General features: G+C 40.2%; 1 protein-coding gene across 37 annotated transcripts in view; it reads right to left on the reverse strand.

Moving 5' to 3' along the window:
* Positions 1 to 21,470, reverse strand: part of HUWE1 (HECT, UBA and WWE domain containing E3 ubiquitin protein ligase 1) — a 104,428-nt gene that overhangs the window by 19,850 nt on the left and 63,108 nt on the right. For 22 of the 37 annotated variants that reach the window (XM_087888668.1, XM_087888660.1, XM_087888646.1 and 19 more), the window contains 30 exons: positions 20,687 to 20,903; positions 20,394 to 20,516; positions 18,183 to 18,417; positions 17,506 to 17,736; positions 17,218 to 17,340; positions 16,479 to 16,574; positions 15,900 to 16,169; positions 14,836 to 14,988; positions 13,405 to 13,532; positions 12,899 to 12,980; positions 11,138 to 11,314; positions 10,887 to 11,046; positions 10,436 to 10,794; positions 8,714 to 8,909; positions 8,264 to 8,440; positions 7,761 to 7,906; positions 7,532 to 7,598; positions 6,883 to 7,097; positions 6,442 to 6,653; positions 5,824 to 6,006; positions 4,959 to 5,131; positions 4,588 to 4,736; positions 3,941 to 4,016; positions 3,361 to 3,459; positions 2,927 to 3,060; positions 2,448 to 2,619; positions 1,921 to 2,149; positions 1,536 to 1,714; positions 863 to 952; positions 628 to 779 (listed from right to left, as the gene is read on the reverse strand). In XM_087888668.1, the coding sequence (XP_087744794.1) occupies positions 628 to 779; positions 863 to 952; positions 1,536 to 1,714; positions 1,921 to 2,149; positions 2,448 to 2,619; positions 2,927 to 3,060; positions 3,361 to 3,459; positions 3,941 to 4,016; positions 4,588 to 4,736; positions 4,959 to 5,131; positions 5,824 to 6,006; positions 6,442 to 6,653; positions 6,883 to 7,097; positions 7,532 to 7,598; positions 7,761 to 7,906; positions 8,264 to 8,440; positions 8,714 to 8,909; positions 10,436 to 10,794; positions 10,887 to 11,046; positions 11,138 to 11,314; positions 12,899 to 12,980; positions 13,405 to 13,532; positions 14,836 to 14,988; positions 15,900 to 16,169; positions 16,479 to 16,574; positions 17,218 to 17,340; positions 17,506 to 17,736; positions 18,183 to 18,417; positions 20,394 to 20,516; positions 20,687 to 20,903 (5,003 nt within the window). The remainder of the gene's footprint in view (positions 1 to 627; positions 780 to 862; positions 953 to 1,535; positions 1,715 to 1,920; positions 2,150 to 2,447; positions 2,620 to 2,926; positions 3,061 to 3,360; positions 3,460 to 3,940; positions 4,017 to 4,587; positions 4,737 to 4,958; positions 5,132 to 5,823; positions 6,007 to 6,441; positions 6,654 to 6,882; positions 7,098 to 7,531; positions 7,599 to 7,760; positions 7,907 to 8,263; positions 8,441 to 8,713; positions 8,910 to 10,435; positions 10,795 to 10,886; positions 11,047 to 11,137; positions 11,315 to 12,898; positions 12,981 to 13,404; positions 13,533 to 14,835; positions 14,989 to 15,899; positions 16,170 to 16,478; positions 16,575 to 17,217; positions 17,341 to 17,505; positions 17,737 to 18,182; positions 18,418 to 20,393; positions 20,517 to 20,686; positions 20,904 to 21,470) is intronic. The other 15 variants (XM_087888664.1, XM_034434123.2, XM_060683413.2 and 12 more) reach the window with 6 other exon arrangements.

The raw sequence follows: 21,470 nt of genomic DNA on the forward strand, positions 1-21,470 counted from the left end.
AACCCCAAACTGCCATATGCTGGAAGGCACTGTATACTGTTCGAAATCTATTGAAGTTTTGCTAATACTTAGTAAGCATCCTAAATATTTTCTTGAAAAACTGCAAGAATATTATTCAACCAATTTATAGAAAGATAACAGAAGTCATTTCTATTTTATGTTTGAGTATTTCATTTTTCCTATTTTGTTCAATTAAATTCTTCATTTGTTTTTCTGCTGTCAGGAACTTCTGCAAGTAGTAATCTACAGTATGTCATTATTAATCATATTTAATAAACCAGTCTCCTTTATTTTGTTACTGAATTGGAACATAAGCCTTATTAAATAAAGAAGAAAAAAGATCTGTAGGAATTGGGCTGTGTTTAGGAGAAAAATGTGATGATTCTGGGATAAAGTCACTTAGAAACAATACATGGTTAGGGCCAAGTCTCCTTTCCTTTCATAAACAGAGGTTGTTTGTATTCTGCAATATAAAGAGCTAACGTAACTAAACATATTTCCAGCTGCTGATCCTTCTTCAACTAACTTAAGGAGCCATGCCAGCTAGAAAAGGCCTTGAAAGTCTAAAGCCTGGTTTTTAGGGGCACCCTAAAGAAAATCCACAAATAGTCAAGTTTGACTGCCAACCTGAGGATTCTGCTCCTTGTCTTCTGAATCTTTGGCCTTATCTGACACTTTGGCCTCTTCCTCCGCCAATTGCTTGCGTCTTTTCTCTCTTCTTTCCTCTAGCTCTTCATCCCTCAAGGCTTCCAGGTGGTTGATAATGGGAACTTTGACCACTGAATGGAGGAAAGGCTTCCAGTCAAGCACAATTTAAGGGAGGAGGATGCTATCTGAAGGAAGGAACTACTCATTAGCTCACCTGAAACACAATCATGCATGCTTTCCGCATCAAGTACTTTGCATTCTTCCGTCCAGCGTGTCAAGGCAGTTGGGATGCTTGACAAAGTTCCTAAAGAAATGAATGAAAGGGACGATGGTTTTGAAAGAATTCAAACAGCAGCCCTTGCTCTTTTCAGTAATTGATGTATCAAGAAATAACATTCTGGAGGAGCAGGCTCCATAGAGACCGAAAGCAGGCTTGGCATCCCTTGAGTAATGCATACCTATGAATGTGGGCCAAGTAAATCCCATTAATTTAAATTAGTTTGCATATATGTGAATATGCATAGGACTATTTCCTAAATTTTAAATGCATTTTTCTAAAAAGCATTTTCTGAGGAATTAGCACAATCAAATTAAAGTCAAAAACTCTTTGGAGCAAACTTTCCCTAAGCACCAATGTTGTTTCACTGTGACTTGGTTATGGCTAACATTGGTAGAATCAAAGCTAGAGAATAGTTTTCAAGAACTGGAAGTCCTTGAGATACATCAATGTACCAGAATGCTTCCTTAAAATAATGATAATCCGCCCCCCAGCTTGCAAATGCTGGATTTCTAGGTTATAGAAAGCTTTGGTGTTATTCAAAACTTTGGTTAAGAAACCATTATTTCAGTGTTCCAAAGCCTTAGCAATTAGTTCCCTAAAGACTTGCCTGCCTGGCTGGTAGCTGTGCTCTGGTCATGAAAGAACTCATCCAGCAACTCATCATCCGAGCGAGCAATTATGTGTACATCATCATTGCCTACCAGGAGGCGAGCACGACCTCGACTCTGCAGTGGAAGGCTACTGCTTAGCTGCAGGATGTCTGCGGCTGCTGAAGGACCCAACAATCTAAAGATGACATGCAGTAATTAAAAAGGGTTAGGAAGCAGATGTTGCAACATTTTAGGATAAGGATGATCCAATGCTTGAACAAATTGCAAATCAGACGTTCTCTTCTAAATCAAATTACTGGAAACTGAGCAACAGAGATATGGCCAGTATTGTTAACATTCAGCATTCTTCCCATTAGGCTCCTCTCTTTCTCCTCAGCTTACCTCTGCAAAATGAGAGGTGGGTTGGGCTGCCGGGTGCCTGGATAATGCACATGAATTGTATGGCCCGTATTGGCTGTCAGCTGTCGTAATGTCCTCTGACTGCGACCGATGCCTTGTGCCAATCGAGTAGTAGAGGAACCGCTACCCAAAGTCAAAGAGCTATGGTCTGCATGCCGTACCATAAGTGGGTGAGTGGCAGGAATATTGCCAGGTGATGGAGGAATATCCGCTAGGAATAAAAATAGGAGAGTTAGCAGATCAAGATGGGACTATGAAGATTTAAGTAGAGAGATTTCCTTAAATTACAAAATTGGCCAGACCCTGAGGTTTAGCAAACAGGTTTCTAAAGGACTCTTGGTGTTTTTTGTAAATTCAAATTCATCATCAGCCTGGACAAAACACAGGAAGAATACTTCATTCCAAAATAAGAAAAGTAGCTTCGTAGCCATCAACATTTTGCTTCCCAATTCTCACAGGTTCTAGAATATCATCAATATCCTATGGCTCGTGAGTTTCAGAATTCTTACTGGCGCTGGAGAACATGTTGTCAAATTCTATGATGAGGTCATCTTCACGGTCAAAGCGTTCAAAACGCACCAGCGGGGAGGCATTCATATCAGGATAGTCTTCATCTAACTCCATCTCTGAGCCGTCATCATCATCCTCCTCTTCTTCACCTTCTTCACCTTCTTCATCATCCTACACGAGCAGCAAACATCACAATCAACAACTGGTATCCAGGATTCTGAAATCCATCCCTTTGCATTTCTCCATAATCATGCTCAGTACTTTGAACCAAGAAAAACTCTAAATCAGCAAAACTCTTAATTTAATTGTACATAAAGCAGACTACAAATTCTAGGCATTATTAATAGTTCTTGAGACTACTAAAAACTAGCAACTTTTAATTGTTCTTCCTTGTTATTCCATGACAAGACAGTAATGTGAAGATTACAAAGTAAGCTGGCAGGAGGCTTTTGTGCTGGCTCTTCTCCAGTGCCTTTACCTGATCGTCTTCATCTTCCTCCTCCTCCTCTTCTTCCTCATCTTGACTGTCATCTTCATCCTCATTGCTACCACTGCTGTCTTCTTCCTGTGTGTGCTCTTCCTCATCTTCAGGATCCAAGATATTCATAGAATCTAGAACAGAATTGAGAGTGCAGATAAATGAGGTGGCTTGTGCTAATTAAATGAAAACATTTCCAGTTATTTCTCTAATGAGATTCTCCAAACTCTTTTTTCCAAATTTGGAAAAGTCTTATGAAGCACGTTTACATAAATATTTATCTTTCTGCTTTCTAAAAAAAGAGCTTAAGCCTATGAACATCTTGAAAATATAGTAGTGTCAAGTTTCTTTTCTCCAGCACTGCACCAACCCCACCGGAAGGATGTCTATCGGCATTTTTATGACTAGAGACAAATGTTTAGGCAATGCCTCACCTTCCCTGTTGGCCTGTAGTGTGGAAGCCTGGCTCAGATTGGAAGGTGCCTCATCCATCAACACATCCTCCTGAGACTCATCCTCTCCACTTCGTCCCACTGAAGGACACAAAGGTAGAGCACAGGATTTAGCAGAATCATGACTGAACAGCTTTTTTTCTGTTGAGGAATGCCAGAGCTGTCCGTTTTATCTATAAATACCCATTATGATTCTGATGTGATGCGGTAACTAAAAACAAATACACTGATGACAATGTCATGAATGCATTTGCCTCTGCCTAGCACCCTGAGAAAGAAATGAAATGTTTCTAAAGAGAGAACAGATAGCACTGGCATCTGCCAACTATTAGTACAGCTTTTTCCATGCTTTGCATGAATGAATAGCAGCCAAGAAATGGCATGAGCAGCAATTTTTGTCTATCTGGAGGAATGGCCACTCATATAAGATCGAATTCTCTATAATATAATGTGGAATTTAAATTATTCCTTTAGATTACACACAAGGAAAATAAAACAAGACACATTAAACCCTGAGATCCTAACTGATGACCCTAACATTACATTATGTGTTTGCTCTCACCTATTATAGTACTATTTCCTGAGCCACCGTCTTGCTCCAGTAATTCATCAATCAGATCCTCCAGTTCATTTTCGACCTAGAAAAACAGAGACGGGAACATCACTGAGATCCAGTTCCACATACCTTAATAAGCCTTGAACTCTAGAGAAGCTGCACTATCCTGTGTTAGTACCTCTCTACTTGTTGTTCCATCACAGGTAGAAACTAATAAGCAGCCCACCCCTGGCTTCAGATATCACAATCTGAATAAAACAAGGAAAGACTATGGAAATTGGTACAAAGTTAAGCATATCAGTCCAGGTTTTATTCAGTCATTTAAAGCTCTCTTCCCCAATCTGCAAACATTCAAATATGATGGGATTTCACTTCTCAATTCCCATGGCTGTTGGCCACTTGGCTTGGGAATTTTGGAAGTGCTACGTTAGCCGAAAATGCTGTTTTACAAAAGAATTTGGTGATTGCAAATCTTCACTTTTATCTTCTGTATGCAATTTAAGACAAACTTCACCTAAATCAACATAAGCAGGAATTCAAATGATACCCCCCATTGCATTATATTTCTGTCTTAAAAGTCTGCAGTCACATTTTGTAAAAAAAAAAAAAAAAAAAAAAAGAGGGAACACCCTTACAACCTCTAGCATTCATACCTGCATCTCTTGTGTGCTCAGGACTTCAGGCTGCCCCGCAATCACCACTGCGTCAGTCTCTGCTTCCCCATCCATGATGTCACCATCTGCTACTTCTGCTTGCGCAACATCGTGGTCCTCCTCGGGGGCTTCTGTTTCTCCACTTTCTCCTAAGAATCAAATAAAAGTGAGGCCTATCCTCTCTTGAACTGACTTTACTCAAGCACAAATCACTGGAGATACATATATATTAGCAGACAAAAGGAAATCTAGCCAGGTTTGCTCCCTCCTCACAAATCAAGTATAGCAAGAGATAAGGAAACTGGCAGGGAAGAGGTAAAAGTGCACAGCCATTTTAAAGAAGAATACTTAGAAGAGATGAGGCATGTTACCTGCATCTTGTTGACCGCTGCTGGCATCTCGTGCTACTCCCTGAGCATCCTGCTCTGCCTTGCTCTTGCTTGAGGCACTTTTGCTACCGAAGAGACTGCTGGGCTGATTGACAATACGTGACAATGTCTCCAGGGGTTTCAAGGCAGCATTAACTGTGTTGGCCATGTTGGGACTTTAGAGAAAAGTACAGAAAGTAGTCCGAGTTAGAGCGAAGTCACATATCAACGAATAAACCTTAGTTCCGTGTTGGCGAACCTATGGAATGTGTGCCGGAAGCAGCACGCAGAACCATCCTGTGTGGGACACGTGGCCTCGCTGGCTCCTCTTCCACATTCCTGTGCACACACGCGTGCCAGTCAGCTGGCTTTCACGCACGTGGGAGTGCTGAAACCCGGAAGAGCAGCATTCCGTCACGCATGCGCACGCTGGCATCTGAACTGTTTGTCAGGCACGTCTCTGTGCCAGAAACCGGAAGTTTGGGTCCCGGCATGTGCATCCGCAATGGAACGCTGCTCTTCCAGGTTTCGGCACTCCCACATGCGAAGGCCAGCGAGGCCATGCGGTTCAGGTGGGATGGTTTTGTGTGCCATTTCCGGCACGCAGATCAGCACACAGTGACTTGAAAGGTTAGCCATCACTGCCTTAGTTGATGTAGCTATAAATAGAAATCTTTAATAAAAAGGGACAGGGTCAGAATTTTAGTTATCTCAATAAAACAGCTAATTCTATTCTAAAATAACCAGACTTTTCTCAAAGACAAATCTTAGTGGAAACCAGGGGAAAATTTATTTCTTAATTCCAACCAAATTGTTTAATACCACCATAACCATGAATTAATTCCGCTCCATTTCTTGAGCAAATTACCTGGACAGATCAAGACTGTGGGGCACTCTGGCCAAGTCATTGACCAGCCCTTTCTTGAGGAATAGGCGGATGATATTGTTCATGCCATTGTGCTGTGTCTTGGCTGTGGCGCTGCTGTAGAAGCTGGAAGTGGATGGGCAGGATTCCATGATGGTGCTGATGATGCACATTACTGCCTGTAGCCTAAAGTAAGACAGGATACCACGAACATAACATGAAAGCAATCTTTCTGTGCTTATCGGGACAATATCATGGACACCCAACCATGGCATGTCCCAAGTCTGTGGAACGGCATTTTTTTTCGCTTTCCCATAGTAAACATCCTCGTTTTATTTGTTACAAACTTTACAGGGAATAGCATTCTAAATTCTGGCTACTGACAAAAAGGCATGCTTTTGGGAAGGCACCTTCCAAAGGTATCATTAATTTTACAAGTATGGCGCCTATGTTTTTATAATATGGTGAAGAAATGTAGTTTCAAGTATCTTTCACTTGAAATCTTATCAAAGGCTAAAAAATGTCTGAACCTCTAGGTGCAATAACTTAAGAATTACAGTGCTATAGCTTTCCTCAGGTACTGATCCACCTGGAAGCATAAATATTTCCCATATTCCTCACCTGGCATGTTTCTCGGTGCTTTCTGCCATGGCCAATGCCCGGCCCAGGGCTGCCTTCACCTCATTCACCAAGGCCACCTGGGCATCAGTGCCACTACCTGCTGCAGCCAAGCTGGCTAGAAAGAGGCGAGCCAGGGCTGGTGTATCTTTGTCTTCAGCATTCTGGGTGTGGGGCAGGAGATGGTCCAGGACAAAAGCCAAAACACTGCAGTCCTGAAAAGTTCCAGTAAGATATCAGTGGGAAAAGAAAAACCAGAATTCCCAACTTTTTCCCTTACTGACAAATTGCCACACAATTTACAACTCTCTGTAAATTTATGCTTTCCATTGTTCGCTGGATTAATTTAGGGTACCGGCCCTCAACATCTTTCCTTGCTTGTACCTTGTTTTCAAGCCCATGGTTGTCTGGCACTGGTCAACCAGTGCATTTAGACTTTCTTACCTCTTTTATAAGTTCAGACTGGCCCACAGTGTAACTGTAGTTTGCAATTAATGTAGCAATGCCCACATATGAGCGCACAAGCTCTGCCAGGAGCCGCAGAATAGTAGAGGTAGGCATAAGTGGCTTGCTCCCCTTAGCCTTTTGCTTGTTCTCCTCTGCAGCTTTATCACCATCCTTATCCTTCTTATTTTCTCTAGATTCTTCAGGTGTAGAAGCTATAGGTTAGAAAGGAAAGGATCCATCATTGGAAAAGCTGCTATCCCAAGAAATCTAATCTCAGAACATCTGAAACCAGATCAGCTTGCCCATTCTTGGTACCTTCCAGATATATTGTGATTATATATACTGATATGGAATACTGAAAATTATAGTTCCAACATACTTGGAAGCTGTAGATTAGAGAACACTAGACTACACCCAATTAAGATAACAATTTGATCTCATGCTGGAAAAGCAGGGGGGGAAAAGACAGAGAAGTTGCATTTTTACTGCCAAGACAAGAAATTCCCCCTACAATAGAGTGACATTTAGAAGCTAAACAGTTTAGTCAAATAAACTTCCAAATGCCTAACATCAGAGAACATACCGGCAGAAGTATTAAACATTGCATTTATCTTGGGATTGCATCGTCAATAAAACTGGTGCTTACCGTCACCTTGGGGAGTTCCAGACTGAGGAATCTCAGAGGCTGCACTATCAGCAGCAAAGACTTGAGCCTAGAGTGAAAGAAAGGGAAGATATAATGAATTATTTAAACTTCATCAAATGGGACAAGAGTGTTATACATGACAAGCAGATACATTTTTATGCCACTTCTTATGCTAGAATTAACAGAACTGCTTGGGTTGTTGCTGCAGAGAGAGATCCAAGGGACTCACATTGATGCCAAAGCCAGTCTGAGAATCGAAATCACTACTCTGGCGAGTCAAAGAGCGGTACTGCTGATACACATCATCTCCCATGTCTTGTAGAATCTGGCTCACTTCCTGATTAGTAGTATTCACTTTGGGTTCAGATTTATCTGCTGAAAACAGAGAAACAAAAGCAGGTCTATATATAGATAGTACTTTCAGTGGTAAGCCTGCATATCTGGCCAAAAGAGAGTTACCTCTTCCAGAAAGATAAAGTATTGATACCATAGATACTTATCTTACTGAGTGACTTGCTTAAAAAAAAAAATCACCTAAGAGGCCCAACTCTTTCTAGGGGCAAGGGAATAGTTAATATTAGTGCTGGTTTCAACAATGCGTGTGTATTTGGAGGAAAAAGGCAGAACTATTTAGAATAGGGTTCCCAATCAAAAGGCATGAATGCTTCTCAGCAGTCAAAAACTACAATGCAACCTATATAGAGTTCTATTATGTCCTAGGGTATAATGTACCTTCATCAGGGGCATGGTAGGCAGCCAACGCATTCAGCATGTCATAGATCACCTCCTTGATTGTATCAGGTATGACAGGTAGTGGTGAAGGTTTAACTGGAGTAGTTTTCACTAGCTGCACAGCATTGGGGCCCTTAATCCGCAAGTTCTCGAACTCGTCGTCAGAGGCTTGGGGAGCAAAAGGAGAAAGAATAAAAAGAACTAGAGCCGCCAACACTACAAACAGGACCTGGAAAAAGAGGTTGGAAAGGGGAATAGAGTTCAGCATGCTTGTATCTGCTTTTGGGGGATTTTTACACAAAAGGTCTACTACGGAAAGCATTTCTCCTCCTTGCCCCTGATCCAGATCATCTTCTCAAACATGAACAGTCAAAATCCAGGTTCTGGCATGCCTGCACACACACTTGTCTTGTTACTGCAGGAGAACCAGCAGAGTTATGATGTACTTACCAGTTCCGGAGCCACGGGGAGCGGGCAAGGCAATACGAATACAACCGTTGGCTACCTCAGTGAAGATCTCAGGATTTCGGCAAGCGGCTGGGCCCAGCACTCGCAAGATATAGTTGATTTCTCGGGAGCCCAAGCTGCCTGACACAACACCTGAAGTGGTGCTGCCTGCTCCACTAGTGGCTGCTGAGCGCACCACCTAGAATGACAGAAGGAAGAGGCAGGTGAGTGAAGGGATCTGAAAAAAATCAATACCATTAGACCAGTCTGCTGGAATTACAGAGGCAAAGTTCAAAGGCAGGGGAACTAAGAGAAATTAGAGTTAAGATTCACAATCATTATATACGAGATCTGCATTGATTTAGAAATACAGAGAGAATAAAAAACTACGAATATATGAATTAGGGACACCTGATTTTCAACTGGCAATGGGATGTTACAAAAAAAAAAAAAAAAAAAGCTAATGAAATCCAAGGTTGAATCTGTTGAAAGACAGGTTTGAAATCACTCTATACTATCTGGTCAAGCTGCATCTGGAATTCTATATTATTCTGAGAATATATATATTTGTACTGTAGGTTGCCTTGGGCACTTGATAATCTCTTTGCCAGATATCTTCCCTTCCTGCCGTGCCTTCTTGCACTGCATATTCTGTATTATGTGGAACAGGGCATCAGCCTAAAGTATTCCCTTATTTCTTTCCAACATGATGATTCTATGAATACAGGTAGTCCTCGACTAACAACAGTTTGTTTAGTGACCGTTCTAAGTTACAATGGCACTGAAAAACTTGACTTATGACGGTTTTTTACAGTTATGACCTCGGCAGCATCCCCATGTATGTGATCAAAATTCAAATGCTTGACAACTGGTTCATAGTTATGATCTTTGCTGTGCCCCAAGGTCATGTGATCACCTTTTGTGACCTTCTCACAAGCAAACTCAAAGGGAAAGCCAGATTCACTTAGCAACTGGGTTACTATCTTATCAACTGTGGTGATTCACTTAACAACCGTGGCAAGAAAGGTTGTAAAACGGGGCAAAAGTCACTTAAATGTCTCACTTAACAAAAATTTTGGGTTCAATTGTGGTCACAAGTGGAGGACTATGTGTATTCGGGAACTAACATTCTCTGTGTTGAGCAGAGCTGGGCCTTTTCATCTGTACAGGTAGTCCTTGACTAATGACCACAATTGGACTGGAATTTGTCGTAAATTGCTGCAGTTGTAAAGGCAAGGTATGTGATTTCTTGTGTCTTAAAAGGCCCCAGTAAAGGCAGTGAAAAGGGTCTGAAAAGAAGGTAGCAAAGGCAGCAAGGCACTTCTGCTTCAATACTGGGTGCAAATGGCAAAAGATTGTTGCAGAGACCTGGGAGTTGGGCAAGCTGCACAGTTCTGGGACTGCTTGCTGCCTCCCAAGTCTGCTGCAGGGTGGCTAAAAAAGCAGAGATTGTAGGGGTGGGGAGAGAAAGAGAATAGGAGGGGCAGGAATACCCCTGTGGTGGGAAGTGCTGGTGGGCTGCCAAGCGTCTAAAGTTTGATCATGTGACTACTGCAATGGACATCACTTTGGCCAGGGGTTGTAACTCCAACACTGTCATAATTTTGAATGGTAACTGAATGAATGGTTGTAAGTGGAGAACTACCTATATATAAATTATCCAGGAAAGCAATCAATTATGACTCCACTTCTTCCCTTGAGTAGGTAGCACAAGGCCTACTGTACCTTTTCCATAGTGTGATGCAGTGTGCAGGGATCCTCTATGATGTGTCGGAAAAGCAGGGTGACCAGAGGGGTGAAGCCGTTGAAACCAGAGCTCTGTGTCAAGCCCAGGATCATGCGTGTGCTCTTGAGTTCAGCAAACATCATGGCATATTTGTGGTGGCGGGTGAGACGCAGACAGAGGCGCAGGGTGGCGTGCAGAGTGTCTGGCTCCACAGGCACACCCAACATGCTCACACAGGCCCGGATCAAGACTGTCACCATCTCCTCTGTCAGGCCTTGGATTAGGATCTCTGAGGGTTTCACCTCTTCTGGTGGTGCTTCTTTCTCCAGGGCTAGGCTATCAGTAGGCACAGGGCTATCTGATAGGGTCAGGGGAAAAAATAGAGGTGAGTGAAAAAGTTCAATCTGTGGTTTGGGGTAAAAACCAGTCCTAAGAATATGCATGTAGTACCGTTTGCCTTCTCCTCCTTAACCTTGCTTTCCATTTCTTTCCCTTCCTCCAAAGTTCTCTCCAGTTCTTGTCCGTTACTTTCCTTCACAGTCTTGCTAAGTCGGGGAACTCTGAGCAAGGTCAGCATTACTGGCCTCCTGTTTCCAGTTTCTTCATTCACCTTTGCATCCAGGAAACACACCAGAAGGTTAGAATCACCCCACGCGTTTATCCCAAACCAAACATCTGAGCAGAGAATGGGAAGTTTATACCTGCACCATTGTGGTGAACTGCACTGTGTAGCGCCGCCGCCCAGCAGTGAAACGAACACTAGTCTCTCCCGCTTTCCAAGCTGTGTCAATAGTGCTATTATTACTTGCGCTATAGCTACACCATCGGCCCGAACGATCATCAAACCATCGCCAATTGTTGCCATTAGCCTGAAGGTACTGGAGAGAAAAAAATGGCTATTAGATGTACCCCTACACTATAATTCTAGGCATACCTACTCAAAAACAAGTCCTAGAAGATTACAACAGTGGTTGTATGCCTGAAAGAGTAAGCCTTCTATGAAGCAAGGTAACTCTTCAGGCATGAGACAATTAATTTCATGCAGGTTTTAATTTAATAATTGGAGTGGCAATGGAATGCAGATACTGTTAGGAACATGTTTCAAATCTGAAGTTGGATACTGTGTCTTTATCGTGCATTGTATGCCAGGCAGCTTACTCCAGATTTCTACGTGAAGTGTATCTCTAAAACTACACACTATTCAGCCTTCCCCCAGCAAAGAAAGCCAATTCTAACTTAACGATAAGGACTTTGGACTGAATGTGAGGTGCAGAGAGGACATAAGGCGAGGCAGTGTTTCAGATTGAAAATATGATGGAAAACGCTGGATGATGTAAAACAAACGGAACCAACGCAGAAGAAAACAACTCTGCCTTTATTTGCAAAACTAGGTACTGTCACTGTGGTCCCTGACCAAAATAAAATGTATCTAACATAAAACTAGGGGAAAATGCTTGTCAATATGTTAATTTAAGAAAGCCAATTAACTTCTTAGATCTCTAATGCAAGTACTACAAGAGATGCAGCCTGTAGGTTTTTTATCACATACACATAATGGCTACACCCATTTAGTACCAATTAAAAGTATGGGGTGTATGTTCAGAGGCACTCTGCCTTTTCATATCACTTCACACAACACAAACATGGAAGCTGTCATCAATATGACAAAGGTGTCCTTCCAATTTTACAAGCCACATTCACACATCCCTCCATGTGGCAATTGTGTCTGTGCCTTATTTTGCATGGTTTTGGAAGTAGCATCCACCAACCTTTTTCTAAATACCTTCTTCAACCACCTCTATAATCAAAAGTATGACGTAAATGTATTTTGTGTCCTTTATTCTTCTCTATTAAAAATTGTGTCCAGTTATAAATTTCATTTAAAGCAGTAGAAGAGACATAAAGAAAAAGAATTAAGCTATGTATGCACACCTGCCACTAAAGAGACTCTCAAGTTTTATTTTTTGACTCTACAATAGTCAAGAAGATATAAGGAGCAAGGGGTGGGGTGTGATCAGTCTTACTAATTCAATCTTGAATTGGAAGGACAGGCTGCCAACTGAATAAATGTTACATCTTAAGACAATTTTTTTTTTGTTATCTGGGAGAATTCATTGTGAATGCATGAATAACAAGTGGCAAATTGCAGAGTTGATACATACAGAGAAATTTGGTTTTTAAAGATAGTGGATCTAGAATGATACATATGTATTAAATTTTAGTGAGGAGGCTTAAAACTATATTTTATCTGCTGAAATATTAGTACAGCCTGGATCAACCGTATGATAGCATTTACTTTGGGAAAACCCCACAGTTCAACTCTGAGCTACAAATATTCTCTTCTATCGGTACTTTGGTGGAAATTAGCATAAATGTTTATGTAGTCTAAATGTGTTTAACCACTTCAACAGCCAGAATTTTTCTTTCCAACAAGAACTTGCATCTTCTCTCTGGGCTCATACCTTGTTCATTTGGGCTCTTCTCTTGGAGGAGATAGCTGTTTTCTCATAGAAGTCAATTAAAAGCAATACTGGGGTGATCCACCTATAGGAGAAATTTGATAAGGCCAGGAAAGGCAGCAAATTATTTTTTAATTTATATTCTGACTTTCTGTGCAAGTGCATTCAAAAACAATCTTATTTAGTATATCTGATTCAGACTTAAGACGCTATAGCCCATTTAAGATTGTAACCCTGCCAAGATAACAATATTGCCAAGGCCTTTGGCCTTTCCTTTTAGTCCAGCTAGGCTGAAAAACATGGAACTCCAAAGACCTGACAGCAGGCAGAAACCCCACCCAGTCCTAGTTAGTAAATGCATCATATGTAACTAAATTCATCAGAAATAAAACTAAAATTCACTTTCAAAGCACAAACAAAAAAGTCTGAAGCCAAGCCTCAGTACAGCATAAATTTGGAAAGCTGAAACTTAGGGAGTTTCCAACTTTAGTCTATTACTTGTTACTTACTTTGGTGTCTGCACTTCCTTCTGTTCCTTGGCAGCTTGTAAGCAAGGTTGTACCACTTCCAACAGTTTTATCAAAACATTGAGAATACCACTTGATTCTACGACACGAGCACATGGCAACTTCAACTCCTATTGGCAGTTAAAAGGAAAAAGATCAGCACCCATGCAGTTGAAAGGAAGTCTAGATAAGGTGTTCACCAATGAATTAAAAAAAAATGTTTCTAACTACGATATAGGCAACAAAAAAGGGAATTCAAGATTTGTAGCCTAAAACTTAACATCCACTTTACTGCACAGGCCTTTATTTCATATGTGAGGGGGAAAAAAGATAAACTCATCGAATTAATCCAAATGTGCTTTTTCAAGAGGCAACTGGACTTTTTGGTATTTCTTTGAAGACATTTTGCTTCTCATCCAAGAAGCTACTTCAACTGAGAAGCGAAATGTCTTCAAAGAAAAACAGAAAGTCCAGTTGCCTCTTGAAAAAGCACTTTTGGGACAACCATGACCTGGATGACTGAGAATCTCCATAGACACTCATTGAATTAAGTTGACATGGAATGCAGAGCTCTACAGCTCTTTTTTCTCTCCCTTTGCGTTTTTTTTTTCTTCTGAAAATGTTCAGTAAAATACTAAATATAGTAACCTGAACAGTTAAATAAGAAATGGAATTTCCACACTGCCAAGCAATTACTCTTCTATAGAGAATGCTGCCATCTATCTGAATTCAAAAGGAATTGCTTACATATGCATTAACTGGGCAAGTGATGTCATCAGGTACTTTGGAATTCAACTACCACCCATCCTTGTTACCATGGCCAATGATAAGCCAATGATTGCTGCAGGCCAAAATACCTGAAGGGTACAAGCTGCCTATCTCTGTTGTAATAAATAGACTTCTAGATATAATCTTAAATAAATTAAAGGCATCCTGGCTCCAAAATTGACATTTTCTTTGCAGAGGAATTAACTTAATAGTTATTGCAGAAGTTTAGAGTAAACTCCATATTCTATCCACAAGATGCTGAAGAGCTGGTATTACATGATTCTTCACTGTGACAATGTATTGAAAAAGATGGCTATGGGTGAATAAAACAGCTAATAAATAAAAAAATACTGAATTAAGTGGTGGCTCTAATCCCATCTATACTTTTAATTTTGGAATGAAATGTAGAATAATGAAACAGCAAAAAGACAATTACCCATATGCACATACACATATCTCAAACTACTGTCTATAATAGAACATGTAAACTGTTAAATGTTGTATCTTGCTCACCCTACCGCTTCCCACCCAATCTTTCCAAGTGAAAGACAGCTACTGGATCCAAAGTGGAAAAATGTCTTGGCTCTGCTGTGCATGCACTTGCTGTAATGCTGGCACCTCCTTAAAGCTCGTTTCCTGAGCTCAAACCACAGACATCAGTCTCACCTCAAATAGTAAAGTTAATAGCAGGATACGTGTGGCCAGATTGGAGGCCTGAGGTAGGGTAGCCATCTGGCTAATCCATTCAGAGACAGTCTTTGTATCACTTGTAGTAAGGGGCAGAGCTGCCTTGATGAGCACATCAGCAGCTTCCCACACCTGCCAAAGAAAAAGTATGTTATCAGTGGCACTAAGAAGCCAACCAGCAGGATCATACCTGGGTCCTTTATAAGCTAAGCTCCTGTTTTATTAATGAAATTAGTTTTCAATTTACACACTACCCGGAAATGAATGCCATGCTTACTAGATATTTCACCTTGGACCTTCTAGTGTTTTTATTTCAGTCTGAGCATTATTTTAAACATGTTTCCCAAGATAGAACTAGATATTTTTTTTTGCTATTTGTGAAAGATAAATACCTTTCTTATAAATATCTTATATCTTATAAATATCTTTATGAATATCATGCTTATAACCATTGCATTTAACAAACATGCATTTTGGTTTGTCATCAACTACATATATGTGAAACATTTGTGCTACTTATCATTGGATTAACTTTTCCTGAATATAAATCTTTACACTCATATTGCTCCAAAAATCATATAAAAGTGGTGGATGTTTGTTTAGCTTAATAACTATGAATCGTTAGGCCTTGAAAAAAATACTTTACCAATAAATAAGTAAAATATATAAACATACACAGACAACACCCCCACCGCATCTTTCACAAACATGGACATGTGAAAACACGGGCAATAAAACTTCAAATAAAGACAGCACCTGGATCACTTGCCGTGTAAGATCTCAAATATAAACTCCAACTAAATTCAACGTTTATAGCTTATTGTATTTCTTTGATCTAGTATGCAGAGAAATTAAAATAGTCTGATCCAGATTCTCAAGATGTTATGGGATACAATCCTTATTAGGCCCAAGGAGGTATGGTTTTGGCTAAACATGTAACCAACTAGAATCAAAAGCTCCTGGAAATGTATCTTTTTTTTCCTCCTAAAGCATCTTAAAAAAATTCAGAGGCGATGCTTTCTTAGCATAAAAATTTAATCTACCTGATTCACAACTTGTTTGAGGATCATATCTCTATAATCAGCTCCATTACGTTTGATGGCAGTCATAATGAGGTCACAGACACGATACACTGTATCTGGGAGCTCATCCAGCAGGTGAAAGCAGCCAGGTAGCATAGTGTCAGTGAAATTGTGCAACTCTTCTTGCTCAAGAGGTTCTGCATCCTGGAACTTCTCCAGACACTTGGCTTCTTCTTCCTCCTGTTTCTCTCGAGCTTTCCGTTCTTCTTCTTCTTTCCGACAAGCAGCTTCCTAGAAAGAAAAGAAAGAAAGAAAAGCTATTTTATACTTACTTTATCTGCTTATATACCTCTGGTTTAAAAGGGGGGGAGGCATTTTACAGCATAAAAACCACCTTGCCCCCTTTATCTCTCCTACATGGCAGATCATTAAAAGATGTTGGTGGAAAACCTTTCGGTAGGGAAAATGGCAGTGTAGATGCCTCCAAAACTCTCAGAAACATTGTAATAGCTTGATTTTTCTTCTAAACATGAACAATATTATTTTTCAATCCAGCACTCTGAATCACAATATGAAGGGTATTTTATTTATTTTTTTTACCTCTGGGGATTCAGCCCTTTGGTCCATGGGGATGTCTTGTCCCAGGGACATAGCAATGGCCCTCATCATCTGATCTTCTTCAGACATGCTGAGATCCTGCCAGACAACCCACAAACAGATCTGGAATATTAGTGATTGGCTACTGGAATCCAACTTAATCTGCAGCCTAAAGGAAACTAGACAGTTGTATTAACTGAATTTGTAACTAAATTTGTAGTTACAATTTCATGTATTAACTAATATTGTAACATTCAAGTGGGAGTAGAGCTCTCTTTTGTATACATTCATCAAAAAAGATTTTCTAAGTTAAGAGCATCAGAATCATAGTAATTAATTAAGTGACGATGCCATATTTCATCTTTTAGGATTGGGGAGTGAAGGTGTCCAATATTTTAACAGTGTCTAGAATGGGACTGGAGCAATTCATGCCACTACCCTGATGTCTACACAATCAATTCAGACTCTGAGAAGAGCAATCTGGATTAACTGTTGTGATAAAAATGAAAAAATAAAATAAAGCAAAACAAGATACATCAAAAGGAGAAAATATTATCTTTCCCACCCTTTTTGGCTCTGCTTGCAGCTGGCTTAAGGCCCATTCATCACTAACATGTGGACCCCCCAATTCCAAAGCAATGCAGTTTTCAAAAGAACAAAGATTGGGAATGAACAATCTAGAATAAAGGAAGCCAAGAAATTTCTAAAAGTCAAATAATCTTAAACTGCTAGATTGCCTCACCCTTACAACCCCACCCATAAGGGGTGGAGGATGTGTCAGAAGATACTCTGTGGCTTGTTCCATGGTACTGGTGTTCAACAGAGCTTCCATAGCATGCTCTCGTGTAAAGCCCATGTCCATCAGCTGAAAATAGGCAGAGGCAGAAAACTTCATAAAGGGATTGGATATGCAAGCAGAAGACAACCAGAAGACTCAGTTTAAAAGCCAACTACATCCCCCAAAAAGAAGGGCTTCAACCAAGAATGCAACATTTGCAAAGCACAAAAATAATAATGGAATGATTTCTACCTGCTGAAGCTGCTGCTGGTTCACTTGTGGCTCCCTTCGGGCTCCACCCTCTTCTTGCCCCGCCTCTTCCTCGCTGCGTGCTCCCTCTTTCTCCTTGCCAAGACGCTCACGGATAACTGGTTCTCCACGCAGGATGTGACACAAGATAGCCAACATGGACTCTGCCATGCGTCCTCCATATACTTTCAATGGCTTACGGTTCCATAGGTTTTTGATGCAAGTGAAGGCTGCCTGCACAACAGAGGAGACAAGCTAGCAAAGGTAGCTCTACATGGGGTCTCCTCCTCGGAAAGTCAGAAATGATTTTGCAGTTTTTAGACATAAAAGTCACTTATAAAGAGGGAGAGGATAGAATGCACCACATAGTGCATTCTACACATATAAGTAAAGAATAAGATACGATTGTTTATACAAGGGTTATGTATGAACATGAAATGCTAATAAGTTAGGATTTCAGTAACGTTTCAAACAACAAAAGAAGACAGATCAGCTGTCATATGCCACAAGATAACAGATCCTTATTTATACTGATCACAAAGAGTTTTTCCTATAGTAAAATCACATTACAGCAGCAGCTGGCGTAACAGCATATATAGTTCTTTATATTTCACTTCCATATAACCTTTGCTTTATCTGAAAAAGGAAAAAAAAGGGAGAAAGAAACTGCAACTACTCACCTTCTGTGTTACCACAAGGAAACGCAAAGCACTGAATTGCAGGTAGTTCTGCCCACCCGGGAGCTTCACAGGCAAGGAATGGGGAGATTCCAGCACTGTGGTAGGATTCACCATTTTCTCCACCAACATGAGCCAGGCATCCAGAAACTCGCCTGTGCCATCAGGCAAATCTGGGTGTTCCAATCCTTCAGCAACTGGAACTTTACCTCCCATAGAAAGGGCCCAGTTGAAAGTCCTGGGTAGGGTGAGACATGAAGTGATTATACCCATTAAGCATTCAGTTCTTTTTTTTTTTTTCCTACACAATCCCACTAAGGTTATATCTGACTTGAAGGAAGCTTTTCTAGATCATAATCATTACTGATAATCATACATCATTACTGATAAATCTCGTTGCCACATTCAGGAGCCAATAATGGAGTTGGCTTTAATTCCCTGTAACACTGTGTGGTTAAAATATAAGGATTTGGGTCAAGGCAGTCACAATACAAAGTGCTTTTAAAGATAAAAATTTATTCCAACCATCACAATGGTAATGTCATACATTTTTCTAAAGTATTCCACCTCTTTCAAGTGATTTCCCTTTTCTAGTTCATGTATAATAACTCTGTGGATCTTAACTAGGACACGAATTGTTGCAATAAATTCCCATTAATAGATGGCCAGTTCTTATTTACTCTTGTTCCACAAAGACATGAGAATGTCTTTGTGGAACAAGCAAACAATGCAGTTAATTCTGTGGCTGCTCCAGAGCTGAATGCCACCCTTTCTTTCTTTCTTCTGAAATTGTATACCCAGCTCATGACAATCAGACCTTCTGCCTATGCTAGGCTCTCCAATACTGTTCTGACTGTGCTAGTACAGGTTTGGGAACCATTTCAAAGTCAAGAAATATATGACAAAACTCTCTTGGATCAGAGCACTTAGGATAGATCTCATTTGTGTTCTCCATCTCAATGTTAATGCTCTTCAGGCTTGTTAATGCTCTTCAGTACTTGTGGTCTGGTTACGCTGTCATACTAAACCATATTTCTGTGGACTGTATTATGGAAGTAGACATTGTTGATACTGTTCTTCCATTTCAGCTAGAACAGTATATATTCCTGCTATTTTCATCAATTTCTTCATCTTACAATTATTCTACTGTAGATCTCACTGATGATGAAAAAGTCAAAGATTACTCAAATATCCAAAGCCTCAAGCTCATTGTTTGGAAGATCAACTGGATAGTGGATTCTCAGAAGAAACAATTGGGATTTTAGCTGCGTCTTAAAAGTCTTCCATTCTCAAGCCAACAGGCATAAAATATCTAAGTTTAATGCAGGTTTTAGACTTTCTGCTCCTTATTGGTGTTTTTTTCAGTTGTCCTTTAAAGTTCATTTAAAAGGTAACTTCAGCCTTTCATAGTTTGATGAAATGTTGTGTTTCTTCACTCAGTGGCTAAACATTTTCTTAACTATTTTTCAATATTTAATTGCCCAATCTCATATCATCCTTTCATGGAATTCATCTCTGGGTGCAATTAGCTTCCAAACAATTCAAGCTGATGGCAATGTATCGTTTGCAATAATGAAATCTTCTGCAGTTGTTGCCATGGTCTATGTTAAATTGTTCCAGAGAATTCTGATCATCACACTGTGATGAGTTTTATTTGGTCTTTTAGATAAAATCATTCTACACAAAGATCTTTCTTCCCTCTCTAAATTCTTTCTCTGTCTTAAGAAGAGATGCTTTTTCCAATATTCTTTCCAAACCTGGAACCTGATTAGCATAAATATTGCATTCATTTGATATTTGACAGCTGTTTTCTTTTATTTGGATAGTATTTTTTGATCCAGAAAAACTATATCTACTACCATGATGTTTTCAAAGGTTGACTCAATGCTTGTCTCCATCAAACTTTGTTATCAATTGGCTCATAAGCCGTACTTGTTCCAGTTTGAGAAACTCTACAAGGACAGTGGAACTTTCAGCAGCTTTTCTGAGAGGCATATTCTTATCTAAAATCTGCCAGGCTGCAATAGATTGCTACCTTTTAAGCTGATTAAACAAAAATGTACTGGACTCATTCCAGATGCAACAACTTCTGCATTCTCTTTACTCCCTGTTTCATTCCAGGTGCAGTAACTAATCACCCATGTTTGAATTTCAAAGATCATGATTAGCTAATGAAATATTTCAAGAGTCCAAATAAACCAGCATGCAACTTACTCAAAAAGAGCATTATGGCCTCCAGAGCATAAGAATTTTTGCAGCATTAGGTGGTAGGGATATTTTCTCTCATCAAACAGCATTGGTGAGGTGAAACCGACAGAACAGATGAAAAAAGTCAAACTAAAAGCAAAAAGAATTCTGTTAATCGAGCAAACTCAAAACAGTGCTGCTGATTTCTCAAATCTTTGCAAAATGTAGCAAAGTATTATTGTCTATGAAGTCTAGGATAAGCTTTCCCCTTCCCGCAAACATTGTGGGATGAACCCGAATTACTGGTAAGCAGGTCTTACCGGAAGCGAGGGGTAGGTGTATATGGTGGAGGTTGCCAGGAAAGCCCCTTGGTGAGTAGTTTGGTGAGTGCTGAAGCTGTTGAGCGAGCAGCAGGAGTGGGAGCAGTAGTGGTGCTAGCAGCATGATGGCTCCTACGTTGTCTTACCGGGGAACCAACACACAGTTTGACCAGCAACCCAAATAATTCTGCCAAAGCACGTCCTAACCTAGACGATGCTGAGAGTGAAAGAGAGAATAAATTCAATTTTATGTTATTAAAAATGAAGAGGAAAAGTGATACGCTCCAAAGCAGAGTCTCAGTCTCAAGTCTCTTTATTTGTTAAGATTAAGAATTTGGCTTCACAAAAGACTCACAGGTGTTCTTAGAAAATCAAAATGATGCATGGCTGTAGTTCAACACTTGGAAATACTATACACTGACCTGCTTGGAAGAAAACAGTAAAGCCACGTTCTAGAAGACTAGAGAGTACAATAAGCAGCAACTCATTATTTTATTTTCTCATAAATTGTGCTGTGATTGGCTAGGATCACGTTGATAATGCAGAAGCCCCCCAGTCAGGACCACCAGTAAAAGAACTCACAATATGCTCCCAATAGTCAAAATGTGCTCATTGCTCCAGAAAAGTTGTCTACTTCTGTCATAAAAATTATTCCAGCATTTTGATATAGCTATACTAGCAAAGGTAGTAAGCGAAGGCAAGTCACAAAATAGAACTGTTCTCTAATCATAGGTATTACATTCCATTCAAAAGCTCCCGTCTTTTTTCTGAATCAGTTTCAATA

This window comes from Pantherophis guttatus, chromosome 2 (assembly GCF_059756535.1).
Source record: "Pantherophis guttatus breed Tessera chromosome 2, ASM5975653v1, whole genome shotgun sequence".
Lineage (NCBI taxonomy): Eukaryota > Metazoa > Chordata > Lepidosauria > Squamata > Colubridae > Pantherophis > Pantherophis guttatus.